The 16,979-nt window shown below is 57.6% G+C and overlaps 1 protein-coding gene across 4 annotated transcripts; it reads right to left on the reverse strand.

Moving 5' to 3' along the window:
- Positions 1 to 4,566: 4,566 nt before the first annotated feature.
- On the reverse strand, positions 4,567 to 15,228 carry ETV5 (ETS variant 5). 4 transcript variants are annotated; one of them, NM_001397791.1, is made up of 13 exons: positions 15,150 to 15,228; positions 14,547 to 14,682; positions 14,207 to 14,294; positions 14,047 to 14,094; positions 13,896 to 13,946; positions 9,874 to 10,003; positions 9,285 to 9,563; positions 8,085 to 8,344; positions 7,578 to 7,637; positions 7,187 to 7,255; positions 6,905 to 7,074; positions 6,467 to 6,568; positions 4,567 to 6,345 (listed from the first exon to the last, which is right to left on the reverse strand). In NM_001397791.1, exons 2-13 carry the CDS (start codon positions 14,589 to 14,591, stop codon positions 6,124 to 6,126), a joined length of 1,524 nt encoding a protein of 507 aa, NP_001384720.1. In that variant the 5' UTR covers positions 14,592 to 14,682; positions 15,150 to 15,228; the 3' UTR covers positions 4,567 to 6,123. The 4 variants fall into 4 exon arrangements, with proteins under 4 accessions (NP_001384720.1, NP_001384719.1, NP_001280024.1 ...); NM_001397790.1 differs by having other exon boundaries at positions 6,905 to 7,107; NM_001293095.2 differs by lacking the exon at positions 15,150 to 15,228 and having other exon boundaries at positions 14,547 to 14,930.
- Positions 15,229 to 16,979: the final 1,751 nt, after the last annotated feature.

Consider the following 16,979-nt stretch of genomic DNA (forward strand, 5'->3'; position numbering starts at 1 on the left):
GGAAGCCCAGGTGGTGCTCACTGTGGTGCCAGCCCCATTCTGGCAGCCCTATAGGAGCTCTACTTCCTCAGCCCCTTCTGTACCTCCTTAGTTTGTCCCATTTTCTTTTTCACCATACAGTGCCCTAAGGCTGCCTTGTGTGCTTCAAGGTGTGATCGTGTTGCTGATTGTGGCCATTTATGGCTTCTCCATGACAAAGGTATGAAATCATCTTGAAACCCTCACCCAAATACATAGGTGTACCTGTAAGCCTTCACCGCCTGCAGGCGTGCAGCCCAGGACTTGTCTCAACAGCGCTGCAAAAAATCAGCAGTTTTCAAGTTAAAAAAAAAAACCTATCAGGCCATCCAGCTAGATCTTGTCAAATCCTCTCACCTGGGGGGATGCAAACTCTCATTTACAAGGAAAAAAGAAATAAGGTGAAGCTAACAAGTCTCAGTTGCATCCACACCTGCTCCTGTCCAAAAGCTGATGTCAGCACAAAGCTCAGCTCGTGGGAAGCTGTGTGTGGGGTGTCTCATGCTTCGTGTGTGCCCTGCATGCAGGGAACTGGGGCAGAAATGCTAGGTCATGGCTTGAAGCAGTGATTGAGCACCTGGTGGAAGGCAGGGCCAACCCAGGGGAGCTCAGGTGCATGCAATGTACCTGAGTGATTGGAAGGGTGGAGCCAGGATGCACCTCTTCCCAGACCTCATTTAAGGGTTGGCAGTGGTAGTGAGGGTATCTTGCTGGGGTTTTCTGCCTGTCTGAAGCCTTCTGAAGGTAAGCAGATTATTTCCTTTATTTCTGCGCCTAGAATTGTTGCATTTGAGTATATCCTTACTTGTTGCAGCCTGGGACTTTGCTGCTATGCTGCTGTTGCTGTGCTTTCCATTGTGTTGTAGTATTACAAGTGTGTTTCGATAGCCCTGTATCTGCCTATTGTCTCTGACTTGAGAAGGAAACTGAAACCCAGTGTGCTGGGAAGGAGAAGTTCAAAGTAATTGTAGTGATGTTAATTCCATACATTGGTTTTTCTCATGTGGTAAGAATACACAGTTCCCTTCAACTTGGTAACCTTAAGGAACTTGACATTATTTCAGTGTAAAAGAAAAGTGGGGTCTGTAATGCATGGACCTCATGGCCATTGTAGGTTCTGAAGCCTGGTTGTGAACCTGGCAATAGCACCCAACAGGTGGCATGAGCCCAGCACTAGCTGGGGAGAGTTTGGAGGCAGTGGTATTACTTCTTTCCTCAGCTCATGGTGCCTGTGGGGAAGAAGTGAAGGATGGAGGAGGTGACACCTAGTTTGTGTGGTGGGGCTCCAGATGAAAGCCAGATCATAAAGTCGTAGAATGGTTGAGTTGGAAGGGACCTCAAAGATCATCTGGCTCTGTCTCCCCTGCCCAAGGCTGGGTTTCCACCCACTGGATCAGGCTGCCCAGGGCCCCATCCAACTTGGCCTTGAATGCCTCCAAGGACAGGGCATTCAGGACCTCTCTAGGCAAGCACTGAAGACCATTTCATTCATCAGCCCAGTTCCTTTGCATCCCAAAGCACATGGAAGCGTTCCTAATGCATGCAATAGGAAATGTTGGAAGGGGGTTGCTAAGGGCATCCACAAGTCTGCTCCATGCCAGATGGAGAAATGCAGGAGGTGCTGGTGGGGGGGAGTACAACAAAAGAAAGGTATCAGAGCCAGCTGGCAGGGCCTCCAGGGGGTGAAGAGGGCTGGTTGCCCAGCTGGTAGATGAGGTGGGTGTAGAGCAGAACCCAGGTGTGTGCAGGCTGAAGCCCAACGAGCTGCGAGCTGCTCTCTTGTGTCATTACATTTAGAGACGAGCAACCAGGATGTGTCTGAAAAGGTTACCAGGCTCCTTTCTAATGACTCATTTCAGAACAGTGGCGTCAGTAAGCCACAATTTTTGCTTTGCTGTGATTTTAGAGGGTGTGAAGTACCAAAAAAAAAAAAAAAAAGGGAAAGTAAAGAAGTCAGTTGAGCCCAAGTGATGGCAAGGCTGCATGGAGAAGCCAGGAGTGGACCACAGTGCCCGTGTCTCAATGTGCAGTGCTCTGAGTGAAGCTGCAAGAGCTCTGAAGACATCCAAAGTCTGACAAATCGCTATGGGTGTCCCTGTGCCTCTGAACTGATTTCAAAGAATGATCTCTTTTTCTTTTTTTTCCTCTTCCAAAAAGAAAGCAAACAATTTTGAGCATCAAATGAGTACCGTTGCCCTGCCCAGCATGTTGTTGCCTTCTGCTTGCCGCCTACATGCGTTGCTTTTATTTCGTGGCTTTCTTGAGGGGGAAAAAATAAATGTTGTGTTGGAACGGGGATGTGAGCTGCAGCCTGGGCTGCTGCCGCCCTCTCCTGGCTCCGATGGTGCCAAGAAGCAGAGATTTTCCAAAAGAGAATCCTGCAAGCCTGGGTCCATTTCCCAAAAGAGATTCTTGCAAGCTGGTGCCCAGCTGGCCTTGCCCATGAGCACAGCGTGGCCTCAACCCCACCGCTGCCTCCTTCCTCCCCACCCTGGTGCCTCCTTTTGTGTATTTTCAGTACCCTTTTTCAGACTTCTCCTGAGCTTTCCCATGTAGGGAGAAAAATGTCGTATCCCAGGGATCCTCCTCGTGTTGGCCTCTCCAAAATGTGCCCGCTCAGGGACTGCAGGATGACGGAGCATCCCATGCGGCACGGAGCGCGCTGCATGCAGCAGCTGCCTAATGGTTTCAAAAGCCACTTAGCGGCTTATTGCGGTGTGAGTGGGTGGAAGCTCAGCAGCAGAGAGCGCAGACATTCAGAAGCAGCCTTGCAGCCCCAGCTTTCCTCCTGATGGAACGTAGGAAGAGGAGGTTTCTTTTCCCAGAGAGCTGCTCCTGCTCTGTGTACCTGGCAGGGCATGGAGTTGAGCACCAGGAGCCTGGGCATAAACAACCATGTTTGTGTGCCCCAGACCCTTCTGCATGCTCTGTTGTGCTCCAGGTCCCCACAGTGCCATTGCATCCGGGAGATGGGGATCCCCAAGGCAGTGTCAGCGGTGCTTCCACTAATGCTCTTCCAGTCAGGGATGGAAAACTCAGTTGTGGGCTCTGAAATGTGAAGTCCTCAAGCCACAACTCAGGTTGCAGATGAAAGTACTGGTCTATTTATATGCTCCCCTTCAAAAGCTGGGCAGACCTTTGGCTATCTATTGCTTTTTGAACAATTTCCAGCCCAACTATATCCTGAGGTAGAGAATGCAGAAACGCATTTGGTAAATTATGTATGTGTGTAGGGCTGTGGTGATGTGCTCCTCTTTGTGATCTCCACTTTTCCAGGCAATTATGAATACATGCCTTACATCTGAGCAGCTTTTGAGCTATGTGTCTGGTGAAACCAAGCTCTTTCCTCAGCAGGAGGAGACAGGTGGCCCTGTGAGGCAGAGGGGCAAGGCACTGGTCCCAGGGGCCTGCAAATTCAGGGGGCAAATTCATGATGCTCTGAGTAATTAAGAACTTAAAGACTAATGTGGTGTCAAACCATCAGGGGTTCAGATCCTTCCATCCTGCCCTGATACAGCCCAAACTGCAGCTGATGAAGCAACAGGGAGTTACGGGGGTCTTCCTGGGGGTTGCATCATGACACACAGGATGCTTGTGTGAATCCCACCTGCTCGCTGTTCCCTGGGTTTGGGTTCCACCACCCCAGGGCCATCTGTTTGCTGGCTGCCAGTGCCCTGGTTTTCCTCTGCCTTGCCCTCAGCCCTGGTGCTTGGTCTGCTGCAATCCCCATCAAAATGGGATTACTGGGCATCAGTGTCTGGGGCTGAGCTTTTCAGCAAGAGGCCTGGCAAAAAGGATGTACATCTGTGTATGTGTGTATCCTTAGATAAAGAATGCACTTAGAAAATACCCCCCATCCTGACTGCTGGGAGTTGCATTTTGCTGCAAGGCCATTTCTTTCCAGAATGCTGGCACAGTGGGGAATGTTGTGCTGCACTGTACTCTCACTGCTCCTTCCCAGGAGTGCACATCTGAGCATTGCTGGGGCTTTTGTGGTGGGCTTGCTTGCCAAAACGCAGCTGGTTGCCATCAGCCCTCCAGGTGATGCCAGCAGGGATGATGCAGCACTCCCAGCACCTTGGAGCTTTTCTCCAGCCTGGTGGCAGTGAATAACATCCTTTCACCCAAATCAAGTCCTCATGGTACAACCCCATCCAGACAGCCCAAGGTTTAAGTTACATGGTGCAGCTTATTTAGCTTGCTGGCTGTTAAAATCCTGAGGAAAACCACTGCTGAGAGCTGTGTTTCAGTTCCCAGTGCCCTTGGTGTGGTCTCAGGTTTCCAGAGGTGAGTGAAGGGGACAGACGCTGCCATACCTACTGCTCAGGAGCAGTAATATTAGGTTGCACCACACAGGACAAACCGTCCCCATCAGAGCGGATCCTCATTCCAGACATGGCTTTGTCAAAGCACTGCAAGTCCCAAAGATGGGGATGAGCAGGCGGGCACAGACCCCACGCTAACCAAAGTAGGGTGAGAAGCCCCCAGCTTGGCATCTGCCCCTTAGAAAGCCCCCAGTATAGCATCTGGCAGCACATGCACAGCACAGCCCGGGAGGAACAGAAAGCAAGATTCTTTATTGTACACAGTACAGAACGTAATGCGGCTTTGCAGGAGATACATAGCCCTGCTTGAGTAAAGGTTATTTCAATCAGTCCTCAGATTAACCCCCTCTGCTCTGCACTGAGCAAATGTTCCTAGCCATCCCCGAGGCATGGTGCCTGCAGTCACCGCTTCCCGACGGCACCGGGCACACTGCATGCTGCAGGGACAGCCAGCCAGCCTGCAAGGGTTAATCTTCATACTTCCCCCAAAAAAGAATGGATCAGTCCAAAAACAAAAAACAACCAACCAAAAAAAAAACCCAACAAAATAAACCCCCCCAAAAAAACAACCAAAGAAAAAAAAAGAAAACCCAAACAAAGCTAACTAAGGATGAGAAAAAATTTCCTATACAGCATTTACAACAAAAAACATGTAGCCATTAGGGGTGGGGGGGAGGCAGGGACGTATATATGAGAGGTGGAGGAGTGTAGGGAGGAGTGGTGGGCAGGGGCCAAAGGGAAGGGACCCCAGCCTGGCCCTGTTATACGCAGAGGGAAGCAGAGCCCCTGGGGGCAAGGATGTGAGCAGTGAAATGGAGTGGACCAGGTACTTCGGGAGGCAGCCTGGTGAGCCGCAGGGGCATCGGCACAGCAGCCGGGCTGCAGAAAATAGCTTTGCCTTAAAATACAAAAAAATCTACAAAAATCAGTTAGAAATCTGTTTATCTGGTTTTGTTTTCCCCAAAAACATCCCCCATCACCCCCTCTCCCCCCCCAAAAAAAAAACCAAAAAAGAGGGAGATAGCATCACAGCCCCCCTCCTGTGAAATGAAACCCATCGCATACAGCCTGAGCTGGGAGAGGTGATGGGGATGTGGAAAGGAGTGGGGCAGGCTGACGAATTGTTATATTGGAGAATAATGCTTGCTGGGAAGAAAGAGGGACGGGGAGGTTGGTTGTGTCTGGGAAGAAGGCAGAAGGCTCCTCCAGCTTGGGGTGGGACGCCGCACGCATCAGCCCCGGGGCGCCGAGCCCCCCAACACCCCCTCGTCTGTGCAAATCAAAGCCCTTTCCAACACACAAGGCAGCTACGCGTATTGTGATCGATGCAAAGCAGATTGTCGTGACAATTCGCTACAGTCACACCGTCTAGACCAGTCCCACAGGCGCTGCTGAAGCCATCAGCCATCGCATGCTCGCGAGAAGCGTGGCCAGGGTCAGAGACTTGGTGCTCAGCTCCCAGCTCCCCAACACAGCTGTGGGACGCTCGGCGCCAGCCTCGGGCAGTCCTATGCACTAGCCCTTGGACAGTAAGGTTGCGAGCTCAGCGCTGACACACACTGGGCATTTTAGACTCCTCCAATTGCGCTTAAAGGTAAAGGCCAGTTTGTGTGCGCGCGCACGCGTTTCTTTCTTTTTTTTTTCTTTTTTCTTTTTTTTTTTTTGTTGTTGTGTTTCACTGTTAAAAGAAATGGCAAAAAAATACTCTTTACAAAACCTTTGCCCTTGTTGGCCCCCAGCAGACGTGCGTGCTAGCACTGGTCGCTCCGCCAGCCGGCCATCAGTAGGCAAAGCCCTCCGCGTAGGGCAGGCTGCCGCAGTGCTCCACCTCCAGCAGGTAGGCAGGGCTGTCCTCAAAGTGCGTCAGCGGCAGGGTGTCCTCCTCGCTCACGTGGCAGTCGGGCTCCGCTTTCAGGAAGGGCCGCTGATTGTCGGGGTACGCCATGGAGAAGAGGGCGTCGGGGTCACACACGAACTTGTAGACGTACCGCTCGCCGGCCACCTGCAAGCAGAGAGAGTGTGAGCTTGGGGGATGAGGAGCTTGTCTGACAGCAGGGTCACCCCATCGTGCTGCGTGCTGGGGTGGTGGTGGGGGTGCCCAAAAGGAGCACAGGGCCACGTGCCTTCTGCATGATGCCCTTCTCGTAGTAGTAGCGCAGGGAGCGGCTCAGTTTGTCGTAGTTCATGGCCGGCCGGTTCTTCTGGATGCCCCAGCGCCGTGCTACCTGCAGGGGACGAAAAGCTGTGTTCAGGCACAGGTGCCCCAAACAAGCCAAACCACATGAGTGCTCTGCCTGCCCCGGGGCGCCGCTCACATCACCACGGTGTACCCCCATCCCCTCCAAATCCCATTGGATTGCTGCAGCGCAGCCCACGCGGAGCTGGAGGCCTAATCAAAAGGCATCTGACGAGGGGAGCCTGCCAAAATTTGCTTCCAAACCACAATTTCCATGCACGGTGTTGGGGATATTATGGGTAACAACCACAGCTGCTCTCGCTTGCTTGGCTACCTCCTCCGCACCGCCTGCACAGCAGGGAACGGCCTCGTACCCGACCCGTACCTCCTCGGGCTCGATCAGCTTGAACTCCATGCCGCGGCCGGTCCAGGCGATGAAGTGAGCGTTGGCGGGGTCGTCCAGGAGCGTGACGAGGAACTGCCAGAGCTGCAGCGACCCGCGCCGCTGGTAGGGAGGGCCCTCGCGGTACAGGGTGGGCTCCTGCTTCACCTTACCTGTGGTGAGATGGCCGTTCAGCCACAACGAGCCTGAGGGCAGCAGCAGACCTCAGGCCCAGCTCGTGCCAGCACTGAGCCCAAGCGTGCCCCCCACTAGACCCTCGCTTACCCTCCAGTCTCTCTGGTACCACGCACGTGTCATCAAAATACAATCGTGTGTCTTTTTCATACGAGAATCCTAAGGGAAGAACAGCCTGCTGTGAGGGCCCCACCAGGCCCCCGCGCTGGGAGCAGCCCCCTCCCCAGGTACCCGTGCCCCTGCCACGGGCCTTGCTGAGACATGGCTCTGTCCTCCCCTCACCCTGGGAGCTGGGACGGCCAAAGCCCTCTTAGCAGCTATTTCAGGTGGTTATCCTGGATTATGCCGGGCGGCACATCATTCCCATGCCTGCAGGGAGAGGCTGGGAGCAGGGAGAACCCCAGGCATGGAGCAAAGCTGCCAGGAGGAAGGGATGGGATGGGAAGGGCCATGCTAGCAGGCTCCATTTGACATTTCTCACCATCGTGGCTGCTGGGGAAGAGGCCCCCTCTCACGTATGAGGACTGGCAGTTAGGCACTTCTGCAAGGGAAACAGAGGCATCCATAAGCTTGGTGCATCCTCATCCCCAAGCACAACCCCGCGTACTGCCCCAGGCTGCCCTATTCCACCCAACACGCTGCACAGCCCCACTCCCACCTCTGGGGGAAAGTGGTACAATTTACAGCACTGGGACTCACTCGTACAACTGTATGCAGTGTGGCTGACGCCGGCTCAGCTTTTCACCACGTTATTTAGGCCACACATGATGGGAGGCAGCAATTGCCCGTCACCAGCACCAAGCTTTTGGCCACCTCCCTTCCCTCCCGGCCATCTGCTCGGCTGCACTGAACGGCCACCCCCAGCCCAAGGCTGTGGTATTTTTAGGCCCTAAGGCGCTTAGAGGATTTTCCATGATGCTCATGGAGTCCGGCGCCAGCCACCAGGAGCTGCAGCGGGATGAGCCCAGGCCCCGGTGTGCTCACCCACCTGAGTCGATGCAGTAGTCCCGGGGCTCCTGCTTGATGCCCATGGGGGACTGGAAGCCGTGCCCGGGGGGGCCGGGCAGGCTGGGGCCGGCGTGCTCATAGAGCGGGTCGTGGTACTCCTGTTTGAATCCCTGAGCGGGGTGGGGGGCGGTGGGGCCAACGGGTTCCGACAGCTGCCGGTGGTAGACGGGGCGGCTGTCCCCGGGAACGCCGGGTTGTGGTGGGAAGGGGTGGCAGGGCTCAGACATCTGCCTTTGGAACCTGGAGAAAAAGGGACACGGTGTCACCAGGGGCACCCATGGGCTCAGCCAGCACTACGTGTCCCCATTTGGGATGGGATGGCCATCAGCCGGGTTTGCACCTGGCAGGGTGCTGGGTCCCCCAGGCCAAGGGATGGAGATCCGCCTTGCATAAGGCAAGAACCCTATGGGATGCTTGGGTAAGTGTGGGAAAGGACAGGGAAAAAAAAAAAAAAAAATCAATGCTGTAAGATAAAAGTGGAGCCAGCTCAAAGCAGGTGAGGCAGTGCTGCTTGGGGCCCAGGGCCACTGCAACGGGGCAGGTGCTGACGCAAAGCCAAATCCCTTCTGCTGCGCCGCAGAGCCAGTTGGCCACTAATCTGCCCGGGATTAAACCTTGAACTGGGTACGGACAGCACTATTTTGGGAGCGAGGGGTCGGTGCCCTCCCATGAGGCTCGGTGCTGTGCGGGGTACGGGAGTGGGCCGAGGGGTGCTGCCGACCCCTGCACGGTGCAACACCGTGAAAGGCGATCTCCGGGCGCCCGCTCCTTTCGGAGCCGCTGAGCGCCGCTTGGCTTTGTAACCAGATCCCTCCCAGCTGACGGGCTGGGATTACTCCATTTCCGACCCGCGTCCCCCTGCCCTTCCTGAGTGAAACCCAAGCCCCGTGCTGGTATGGCACTTCCAGATGGGTCTCAGCCAGTCCCCCGCATAGCTCCAAGGTCGCCCAGAACCGAGCTCTGTGCCGGAGTTGGCTGCTGTGCCAGGAAGGGATGCAGCCTGACCTTCCCTACGCGCCGCATCCAGCCCCAGGCCCTGCTCCCATAGAGAGCACCATCCCCACAGCACTGATGTCTGCAAGCCCAGAAGAGGTGCTGGGGTTCACACTCACTGCAGCCCCAGCGAAAAGCGACAGGTGTCCCACCTCCGTCCCCACCTCTGGAGGCCACCGAGCCTTACCTGTGCTCTGTAGGGTATTGGTTTTCGGACATCATCTTTGGCATGTGCACGGGCGGGTGGGGCGGCCGCGGCACGGCGAAGGTTTGCTGCCTCTGCTCCTGCAGCAGGTGTGGTGCCGGCGCGGTGCTGCGCAGTGGGGCAGCTGGGCCGCCATGGGCAGCTGCCTGCACTCCTGGGGCCGGCGGCGGTGGCAGGGATGAGCCCGGCTGCGCGGGGGACACCGGCGTGGCAGGCGGTGTTAATGGCTTGAACCCAGCGGGGGGCTTCCTGTCATAGGCACTGCAACGGGGAGAGGGGACGGGGGCTGAGGGCAAGGTAACGCTAACGTGGTCAGACAGCTGCGGGCCCCAGGGAAAGCACGGTGCGGAGGAGACTGACGCATGAGACAAGCGTCTGTGACACGGCCACCGCTACCCACTGGCATCAGGAAACATCCCTCGTGGCGTGACCACCTGCAAGGGGCTCAGGCTGGCCAGACAGGGGACCCCAAACTCCTTCTGGCACCGGTGCTTTGCCTGCTGACATGGAATGCTCCCCATCACCCAGCTTCCAAAAAGAGGATGTCAGAAAGGGGCTCGCAGGGACATACCAGCAGTTGTAGAGGCACTTGTCTCCGTAGCTGGCACAGAGAGCCTGCTCGTGGCTGCAGGCCGACAGCTCTGAGGAAGGGCTGTGCAGCTCCCGCTTGATCTTGGCTGGAGGTGGGGCATGCAGGACCACTGCAACAAGAAGGAGGGGGAGGAAGACATGGGCACCACTGACTTCCAGCCGTGACTCTGAGCTGTGTGGGAGCAGGCCACAGGCACAGACGGCCCTGGGGAGCAGCCGTGTGGGTGCTCCCTTCTGGAAACCAGCAGCTGATCCCCTCCACGGGAGAGCCAGAGAAACACAACAGCACAAGAAACCCACAGCAAGGACTATAGGGACACCTGGGTATCGCCCACAGAGGGGAACTGCTCCCCTTTCAAAAGGCACAGGGCAGAGAACAGGCTGTGACAGGGACGCAGGCAGCCCCTGTGAGGCAGCTATGAGCCCAGCGGTGCCACCCTTTGCCACACACGGACCTTTCCCTGAGCGTACCCAGACTCAGATCTATGGAAGCCACTACATGCTTGCCCACACCCAGCCCCAAATCAGCTGGCCAGAAGCAGTGAGCAGCAGCTAGCACCACGTGTCCTGTGCTCGGTGCCGGGACCATTGTGGGATGGGAGCCATGACTGTACGAGTTCAAGGGGCAAACAGCCCATTAAACCCAAAGCCTTCCCAGCTCCAAGCCCATTCACTATATATACATTTTAAACCGAGTAATATACGCTTAACCTCTTTAATTTCTAAAAGCGGGTGCTCTAGGAAAGGGAAAGCACGTCAGAGATCTTTACCTAAATCACGCCTGAGCGGGAGAGCCAACACTAATCGGAAGTGGAGTATTAGCTGCATGCAAAGTCTAAACACAGCCCAGCTACACCAGAGGGGAGCAAATAGCTCCAGGACAACTGTTCACAGCTTGCCAGGTAATTAGCTGCTCCCCTAATTTGTCAAACCCTTTAAAGAGCTGCTGACTCCCCCTTCTCCCCCCCGCCGCAGCCCAGCACAGCTGGTACCAAGGGCAGGAAAAACCCAAAGGAGCATTTGAAACACGAAGCCCAGGCTGAGCAAGCACAGCCCTTGCACTGCCTGGAACCCCCCCGGAACCAGATTTGCTCCCCCTGCGCTCTCCCTGCATGCATTTTGGGCCGGTGTGGAGGCTGTGACGCCGCAGGAAAGTGAAGGGGAAGGCGCTTTGGAAGGGCTCCAGCTGCCGATCACGGGCATGTTTCTCCCTAACAGTCTCCGTGTTGTTCGAGCGGGTTGTTTTTCCGCCAGCCGCACAATGGGGTCTGGTTATTCATTGAAAAAAGTCTCGGGGCGGGCACCACCCTCCATTCACAAACAATTTGGAGCGCTCCATTCATGCGGTTGGAAGGGGGAAAAAACAAAAAAAAAAAAAAGCCAAGAAAAGAAAAAGAAAGAAAAATTTCCCCCGAGCTTAGCGCTGCCATTCAAGAAAAGGGAAACGATACTTAAGATCATAACAGAGACCAGCTGTCCTCGCAGAGAAGCCCGGACTTTGTGCAACGTTTGAATTCCTTACACAAACAGCACAGGGCCGGGCGCGCTGCGCTCCGAGCTCGGCCTTTCCGCCAAGTTCATTCAAAGCAGAGCGATTGTGCAAGGTGGCGAGGCCGGAAAGCCCTTTGGCGAGAGCCAGGAGAAAGAAAAATAACCGCCAGCGGCTGCTGGGGGAAGCACTGCGCCACACTGCCTTCTGGGGGCTGGGCAACCTGAGCACGGCCCTGCAGGGGCCACGTGGAGGGGGTGGGTGTGGGTGTGGGGGGAGCACCCACAATGGGCCCTTCCGTGGGCTGCGTCGGTTCCATAGGATGGACAGAGCCTGGGGGGACAGCATCGCATCTCCAGCCAGGCGGACCCCAAAGATGCCACCTCCAGCACGGAAGGGGACACCCCGAAGCTGTCTGGGGCTTTGAGTCCTAAGCCCCAGTCTGGACGGCACGTGACAAGCCTGGAGGATGCAGCTCGGCTGGTGGCTCTGCCCCAAGCATGGCTCCAACACAGGCACCAGCTGGAGACCTTGGCACCACCGCAGCCGTCACCTGGGCACCAGCTCCCTGCCAGCCCCTCTGTCCCCCCAGCGGCGCAGGACGCACCCAAGGTCACGCCAGGAGAGGAGCCAGAAATAGAAGCCGTGCTCCTGCTTTCCTTTGTTTAAGCACTCCTTCCTCAGAAACAAACCTCCTGCTTTCATTTGGGTGTCTTAAAAAAAAAAAAAAAAAGGCAAAAAAAAAAGCCTGCTCATCGCTTTCGCTGCGATCCATCCGTGTGGGGAGACAATTCCCCAGGGAACAACATTCCTCCCTACCAAAAAAAGGCACCCTGCACCTTCCCACCCCCAGCGCTCGCTGTCCCCAGCACAGTCCTATCGCCCTGAGCCTATGTAAACAACAGCCCCAGATAAGGTGCTGTGCACATGCCCTCCTCCCCAGGGCCAGGTGGGAGGACAGGAGACACGTGCCACGTGTTGGCCAACACCTGTCTGCGTGCTGCCAAACCCAACTTCTGCCATGACATTGTGACCCACGAGTTTTATCAGCCGCTCTGCAGGCAGCCTTGGGCTTTCAGCAAGGTGGGAACGATGGGTGTCACTGACACTCAGCACAGTGCACGGGGGCACTGGGATCGAGCTGGGTGCCACGCATCCCGTCATGCCCCCAAGGCAGCTGCCTTCAAGCACAGCCATCACCGGGAACTCTGGGCTCAAACACCCCAGCCAGCGAGGAGACCTTTGCTTCATCTCCCCAGGAAGGTTATTACGGCAGGAAGTCACGCAGGGACATCACCCTTCAGGTGACAAAATTGTTTTGACCCCAGTGACAGCGGGCCGCACAGGCTGAGCGAGGCAGGAGCTCACCGAAAGCCTCGACCAAATGCTTTTTCCCCCCTGCATCACCCAGAGAAGTTTGTCTCTTCTCCCTGAGCCGTTCAGGTTACAAGGAAGCCAGCGGCTGCCAAAAGGCTCTGGAAGCAGCTCGGCTCCACAGCCAGCCTCCCACGCACGCTGCAGTTTGCGCCGCTCCAAGCGGGAGCTGCCGGGCTGAGTGCGGATGGCAGCAGCGGCTGCGGCTCTGCCTTGGGGCTCTGCCTTTTATCTTGGGGGAGAAAGGGGGGAAAAAAGGCGCATCTGAAGCCCAGGCTGTCTGGAACAGTTTAATGGCAAGCTTCCCATTCAGAAGTAATCAAAGAGCAATAATTAACATGCATTTACTGTAGTATAAGATACTCTGATGCATGCTGTGACAAAGCTGGAATGAAAAATCTGTTCGACTGCAGGCTAAATTTGATTTCCTTCAAGTTCTCTAGCTGTCTGCCTGGGCTGCAGACCCAGCACCGGGCTGCTCCTCGTGTTCTCCAGGTAACAACTCCGAGCCCCCAACCCCATCTGAGAATTGAAGCCGGAGCCCCCCGCGCACGCACGACGCACCATTAGCTGCGCGGCAGCCCCTGGCTCGGGCAGTGAACCACGGCTAAGAAACAACTCTCTCTCTATTATGCAATTCAAGAGGGACTGCATTTTCACTGGCCTCCTTTTAAACACGCTCGCTTGCCAGCGATTAATGCTGCTTAAAGCAGCTCAAGTTTCACCGCTCGGGTCGGCTCTCGCCAGCAGCACGAGGCCAGGACTGGAAAAAGCTGCAGGAGTGCAGAGATTGTGGCTAACCGACAAGCCCAGCACGAGCTCTCGCTTCCACTTGAAAGGGAAAAGCAGCATTTTGGAGCAAACCGACGCTACTACGAAGCGGCGCTGAGGCCCAGGGGAGCCCAGAGCTCAGGCAGAGACCCTTCCCTGCGTTTGGCCCGGATTTACCCAGTTATGAGACGCAGGACACTGAGCCCCAGCTGCACAGACCCACACGTGCTGCATCTCCAAAGCGTGAGGGTCTCAGGGCCTCAGGGGTTTGGTGCTGCTCGCTTTCCCAGGGAAAGGGCCTTACGTCATTGCATGCGGGGACCCAAACGCTTCCACCCCACAGAGCAAACGCCGGGACGGTTACTTACGGTTGTCAGACTGGAAATCTGGGACAAATTGTTCATCGTCGGGGACCTGAGCTGAAGAGGAAAAAAAAAAAGGCTTTTTATAGCATTTTCAGCTCTCAGAAAAATGCACGTGAGGAGTTTTTCATGGCAAAAAGCAGAGATGAGGACTTGCCTTCAGCTAGCCAGGCCTCCTGCAGCTGGCTGAGATCCTGGAAGAGCTCTGGAACACAGCGAGAGGTTTATGCAGCCACAGAACACTGACCAAACGTGCTGCTGATTGCAGGCTTAACCCCAAGGGGAGCGGACCCACGGGGGCCCGCAGTGCTGCCTACCTTCAGAGTCGTGGGCCAGGTCGGTCTCCAAAAACTTCCTTTTCCTCTCGGAGCCCAACCGGCCTCGGCCCTCCTCGGCACAGGATTTCTGCAACAGCCACGGTGTGAGGGTGGCAGCCCCAAGAAAGATGGGGGAGCCCAAGGAGGTGCCTCAAAGGGGGGGCGAGGCGTGCCCCGAAGCGGACTAACAGACAGTGCCCGCTCCAAAGGGGGTGTCCGCAATGGGGACAAAAGGGAGGGGCATCCCAAAGAGACCCGAGGGGAGGCATTCCGAAAGGTGTCCCCAAGGGATCACAAGGAGATGTTCCAAGGGAGCGGGGGGGACTTTGGGGAGACTTACCCCAGGGCCCATGAAGGGGACCTGCTGGTCGTAGAAGCCGTCCATGGTGCAGGGAGGCGGGCAGTGCCCCCGGCACGCTCAGCATCGACGGCGGCCCGGGAAGGGGGCTCCCGCCTGGGCTCCGGCAGGTGCGAGGCTGCGGGGGGAGAGGCAATGACAGGATCAGAATCGGGATCGGGTCCCTTCAGGGCTGGCTGGGTGCCGGCGTGGGACCCGCAGCGGGTCGCGGCCCCCCGGGCCGTGATGTCACCGAATTTCTATAGAAACAGCCGTGACATCACGCGGGGGGGGGGAGCGGCCCCGTCCCCGCTCCGCGCCGCTCTCCCGCTCCCCTCCGTCCCTGCCGCTGCTCAGCGCCGCGGGGCCGCAGCCGGGCCCGTTCCCACGCCGCCCCGCGCGCCCCATTCATAAACTCCTCCCCCCCCCCTCCTCCTCATTCACTCCCTCCCCCTCCCGCGCGCGCCCTCGCTCGCGCGCGCCCCCCGCCATTCACACCGCGCGGCCCGCGCCATTCATAAGCACCGCCCCCGCCCCGGGCCGCGCCGCACCGAGCCGCATCGAGCCGCCGAGCCCCGCGCGGACGGCGGGGCAACGCGGGCTCACCCGCTGCAGGCCGGGAGCGGGGCCGGGCGTGCCGGGACGGCGCAGCTCCGAGTCGGGCACCGCGCTGCCGCTCTGCGCCGGCCCGCAGCTCCCGAGCCAGCAGCCCCCGCCACGCCACGCCCAGCGCCGCTTGTTTACCCTCTGCGCCGCCCAATGGGGAGCCGGCAGCCGGCCGCCAGCGCCCGCCGATTGGTCGAGGCGCCGCCCGAGGGCCCGCCCCCCCCGCGCCGCTCCGCGGGGCACCATTGAGAACGGCGGGGTGGGAGGGGGGAAGGCAGCCAATGGGCGCCGAGCGATTTGCATGGCTCCGCCGAGAGCGTTTTTCATTCATAAAAAAATAGAAGGGGAAGAGGCCGGCGGGTGGGGCGGGGGCAGCTCAGGATTTAAAGGGGCCGCGGCCCCTCCGCAGGAGGGGGTTGGGTAGGAGGCTCAAGGGCAGCTAAGGGGGGTGGGGGTGTGCTGGGCCAGCCTGGGAGCCTTAGGAGGAGCCTACAGTGTCCTGCAGAGCGCACGCTGCAGAGCCAGGCTGGCGGGTGAAGGGGGCCTTCGGGCTTCATGCGGCTGCGGTGCACAGGGGTGGTGGTATCGGTGGGGTCTTTTTTCGGTCTCCCTCCCCTTCGGGACCCCAGGTTGAGCCAGCCCAAGCGGCCGCTGTGTTGTTTGACCCCTGTGAGCACCTCGCAGCCCTCAAAGGGCCCTTTAGAGGGGGCTGTGGGAAGAGATTCCCACCTGCAGAAGATTTTGAGTGGTGGGAAGGGGTTGCTGTGGGTCTCCCGAGTGGCCGTGTGGGGATGGTGATGCCCGGGGTCTTGAAGGCAGAGAAGGAGCATGAGGGGATGGAAAGGGGGCACAGGGGGGAGGAGGAGGCTTGCAGGTGGGCTGGAATCATACCCCTAGGCAGACCCTCAGGGCCCCCCAGCAGGACCTGCAGCTCTCAGGCACAGCCCGTGTAGGATTGCAGATGGCTCAGAGGACGGGGAATTAGCTCAGGACAGCCACAGAGCCGTAAACTTCCCAGCACCCAGCATGGCCCTGCTGCATGCTTCAGTTTCCCTGTTTGTAAAGGTAAGCAGCGAGTATGGCACTCTACTACCGTGGTTTAGGATCCCCAAACCCCACATTGTTGTAGGGCCCGGGAAATCCATGATGGAGAAGGCTAAAAGAGGGTGCTCAACAAGTGCTGTTTGTTCTGCACAGCTTGGGACCCGGGGAGGGTGCCTGGAGACTTGCAATCTGGGGGCCGTAGGCTTGCAGGTGGCCTTACAGAGGTGTGCTGCTAATCTTTCAGGAGGTGTTGTACCGCTGAGCCTGCGGAGTGCTGCAGGGCTGTCGGCATCCCCAGGCCTGATGCTGATCTCTGCGGGCAGTTCGGCTCCCATGTTGCACAGCGGGGCAGCTGCCATCACGCCTCACTCACAAGCTGCTGGGACACGTGGGGTGGGCACAGGGTGTCCTTGCCACTGGGGATGCTCCCGGGGGGGCTCTGCAGGAGCTGGCGCTCTCGTGTTTCCTTTTGCACATGGGTGAGGAGGATTAAATCACCGCTAGTAAAATTAGCAGATGACACACGGTTGGGCAGGTGGATGGGGGGCTGTGGGGTGTCGGCAGCAGTGGTACGTGAGCGGCCCACGTCAGATCCGATGGCTGCTGCAGATGAAGAGGAGAAGTGTGGGGGCTCTCCCTGCCTTGGTTTGCCTTTGGGGGCGATTGGCTAGACCCCAGCCGGGCTACTGGCCGGCTGCCGTGGGGTCTCCTTATGGTGCCTTGGGATGAGCCAGCGGCCATGGACACGCGGGGTTGAGAGGGAGATGGCGACCGGCGCCTGCTAAA

The sequence above is a fragment of the Gallus gallus genome, chromosome 9 (genome assembly GCF_016699485.2).
Source record: "Gallus gallus isolate bGalGal1 chromosome 9, bGalGal1.mat.broiler.GRCg7b, whole genome shotgun sequence".
Taxonomy (NCBI): Eukaryota; Metazoa; Chordata; class Aves; order Galliformes; family Phasianidae; genus Gallus; species Gallus gallus.